General features: G+C 37.9%; 2 protein-coding genes across 3 annotated transcripts in view; one reads left to right on the forward strand and one right to left on the reverse strand.

The window, feature by feature from the left end:
• txndc12 (thioredoxin domain containing 12 (endoplasmic reticulum)) overlaps positions 1 to 1569 on the reverse strand; it is a 9461-nt gene extending 7892 nt beyond the window's left edge. Inside the window, 1 exon segment of the mRNA XM_005729164.1 lies at positions 1497 to 1569. Coding sequence (XP_005729221.1) covers positions 1497 to 1569 — 73 coding nt within the window.
• Positions 1411 to 3513, forward strand: part of LOC102203421 (transcription factor BTF3 homolog 4) — a 7383-nt gene continuing 5280 nt past the window's right edge. Inside the window, exons 1-2 of one of the 2 annotated variants that reach the window (XM_005729027.2) lie at positions 1411 to 1611; positions 1998 to 2057. In XM_005729027.2, the coding sequence (XP_005729084.1) occupies positions 2004 to 2057 (54 nt within the window). In that variant the 5' untranslated portion in view covers positions 1411 to 1611; positions 1998 to 2003. The remainder of the gene's footprint in view (positions 1612 to 1997; positions 2058 to 3513) is intronic. The other variant, XM_005729026.1, reaches the window with a different exon arrangement.

The following is a 3513-nucleotide window of genomic DNA, read 5'->3' on the forward strand; positions in this document are numbered from 1 at the left end:
GTTTTCCATGGTCCCTTTGAATGTTCACTTCAGTCAGAAGTTTAAATCTACTTTTAATGATTTGAACAGTTATTTTTCCAGAGTTGAATGATTGTACAACTTACATCTTTAATGACTATAGGAAATGAGAGTTGTTTGCACAATTTATTTTTGATTTCCTGTAGTCCACACAGGATCAAATGTTTACACACAGGCTAAAATATATTCATATACTCAATTAGATCTTTTAATAAGCAGAGCTCAAGGTTCTACAATGTCCTTTAACTTGACGAGGCCTGAGAGGTGCTGCTTCAAAGTCAACACCTTCAGGCTCGACTAGTGTTTGCAGCCCTTCACATGGACAAACCAAATGGCTTCTGGAGAACAGTTGAGCTATTTGACCACAATGACGAAAAGTATGTTTGGAGTAGTAATGATGAGGCTTTTAAACCTAGGAACACTTTTCTCATTGGTCAAGCATGGTGGTGGTAGCATTACACCCTAGGACTCTTTTGATGCCAGTGGTACTGGTACACTGCACAAAGTGGTTAGAATAATAAAGAAGGGAAGAGCACACAATTGGGTGTTCAAAGAGACAATAATCCCAAATACAAATCAAAAATGGGTTAGGAATGGATAAAGCAGGCTAACATTAAGTTTCTAAAATGGCCTTCCCAAAACCCCAACTTCAACCTCTGTTGATAATTTGTGGACTATGCTTAATAGCCGGATCTGTGCCAGGAAACCAATTAAAACTTTACCAAATCTGCCAAAAAGATTGGTCAAATATCAGCGGTCGAGATGTAACTTTAACCAATCATTAATGGGATTTTGTTCATATATACCCTGTATGGGTTATAGAAAATCCAAAATAAACACAAACTTGTGCACACAGTTCTTGTTTATTTAAATTAATTAAAGGATTTTGTCCAGTCATACCAACCTGAATAAAGAAAAAATCGAAAAAATCATGAAAAGCCCCAAATTACCATGACAATAATGTCCGTGACGAATGTATGTAAACTTCCCTAAAACTTTCATATTTGTTATAATCATGTTGTGTTTGTGGGCGTGCACGTTTGTGTGCGCGTGTGTGTCCGCGTTTTACTATTGGCCAACGGTGATTCATTTTCCTTTTGGAGGGGCGGGTCATATGACATCACATCCACATAACCGCGTGCTCTTCGCTGCTTTGTCACATAGTGAAGCTAGACAACGAAATTCTGATATGACACCGGAAAGTTGTGCCAAAATAAAAGTTTGAACTACATCGAAATATAGCAAATATACAATATATTTACATATGTCAGTTAATATAAGTTTAAATTTAACTTGAGATATTTTTAACATTTGCATTTATGTCCTTTTCACCTGGATAAAAGCCATATAACATCGTTTGACGGGCGTTATTTAAACCTTATAGTGAAAATCCCAACAGGAAATGTATGTAATTGCTGTTGACTTAACGATAGTTTAAGCTAAGCTGGGTGGTTAACGGCGAGACTAGTACAACTGACCGTCAGCAAATTCATTACCACAGGTAATTTGGGGGGTATTTCTCAGCAGACATCTGCGCTGGTTTGTTTCCATCGTTGGATTTGAGCTTAAATTTAGGTGTCGATACCAAAGCAGGTGCGTTCAGCTTGTTTCTTCTGGCTTAATGCTAGCATTAGCTTAGCTGCTAAACTAGTTAGCAGCCTAACTAGCTACAGTTATCGTGGATGTAATTTAAAACGACAAAGCCCGGATATATCTCTTCATCACATTCAGTGTATAATGGTCAGCAGGATGAGTATAACGATTAGATTGTCAGTCAGCTCATTTCCAGTTTGTTATTTTGGGGGATTATTGTAGCTCATGCTGGGACTATTGTATTTCAGCAGCAGCATGCGGCGCTCCTCAGGCAGATGGTGGTATTAAGAGCTGAAAAAAACAAAAACTGTTTTTTCCCCCTCTTTGATAAGCATGGGAATAAAATCACGTTAAATGTGTGTTTTGTTTTTTTACTTTCAAAACAGAACACTATGAATCAAGAGAAGCTCGCTAAACTTCAGGCTCAGGTCCGAATAGGTGGAAAGGTAAGAGTCTGCTGGATCTTTTATTCTAATTATGGTAACTTAACAGATGTCACATTTTGGATTCATCTGTCATGGGTTCATTTTCCTGCTCATTTCAAGGTGTGATGGTATTCAGCTGAGGTCAGGTGTTTCCTCCTGACCTCAGCATTCCCTTTTTGGGGGAGGGCAGAGCTGTGCCCCCCTTCATCTGTGGCCTCTCTGGCTTTGTTCACATTTATTGTGAAGCCTTCAGTCACACACTAGGTGGCGTTATTTGTTTTTCTTGCTCTGAAATTCCTTTAACCTCACGTCGACATTCTCAACATTTTTTTTTTTAAACTGGAGTGACCCTCAACAGACTCTTGTTTCTGTGTATCTATCACAATGAATTTGTGGTGCTGAAATATAGATGCATAATGTCTGGTTTAAATATTTGGGTGGGAGTAAAGCTCTTCCTTAAAATAAAAAACAAAAGGTTAGTGGACACTAGTTTAGCTCACTGGGTGGAGGAGGCAACCAATATCTCACATGGCTTAAGCACCTTTCTATGTTTTCTGTTCTTCAACCTATAGAAGCTTTCTGATAATTCAACCATCACAGAAGTTTGATTCGCTTCAATTGAGTAGTGTGGTTTTAACTTTTGGACTAACTTCCCTTTTTTGGGTGTAATATTTTGCTTACTAGTGCATCAATACTGACCATGTTTTGCTTAATATGGTCACATGGAAGGGCACATGACATACAGTAAGGTATGTCTTTTCTCTTGGTACTTAAAAAAAATCTATTGTACTTGTCCAGTGGAGTGACCTGTGCTGTGACACTGTGAACATAAACAGGATTTCTTTACATTACACAGCTTGACAAAACCCCCAGTATCACCACCGTGGTTGGCAGCTTTCTTTCTTAATCCAGTTACATATAAGTAAAGAAAGCAGTGCTGCAGAAAATCATGTGAATTCATACATTTGTTTATGTTGTCACTTAGTACATTCTCAGTGCTACTGTTTGTTTCTCATGTGACATGGAATCTTCACATTACTCAGTGTGTCTCCCATATACCAATGAAGATGACGTGGTGTTTACCTTTGTTCCAAAGTGAAAACATTTCCTTTGATTTTGTTGCTTGTTGATAACTAGCCTTGAAATAGGCTTATGCTCTATTAGCTGTATTGCTGGCACTGTAAAACAGACTTGGTATAAAATGAACCAAGCATCAAAATATGTTTTCTTTATCTCTAAATGAATTCAGGTACATTTCTGAGAGTGCACCAATTCTGCTTTAATTGTACTGCTCGGCTTCTTTCTGTGGGATAAATTTTCTTCTTCAGCAGTTTGAGATTGAGTAACGTGTATAATCTCCTTCGGACTAGGTTATATGTTTAGCACAAGTCATGTAAAATAAGGGAACTCATTATGTCTGTCTTTATGGTACACCGCTCAGTAGGGCTGTTCAATATAACGATATATATCGGATGAC

This window comes from Pundamilia nyererei, unplaced genomic scaffold (assembly GCF_000239375.1).
Source record: "Pundamilia nyererei isolate P.nyererei 1_Seehausen unplaced genomic scaffold, PunNye1.0 scaffold00031, whole genome shotgun sequence".
Lineage (NCBI taxonomy): Eukaryota > Metazoa > Chordata > Actinopteri > Cichliformes > Cichlidae > Pundamilia > Pundamilia nyererei.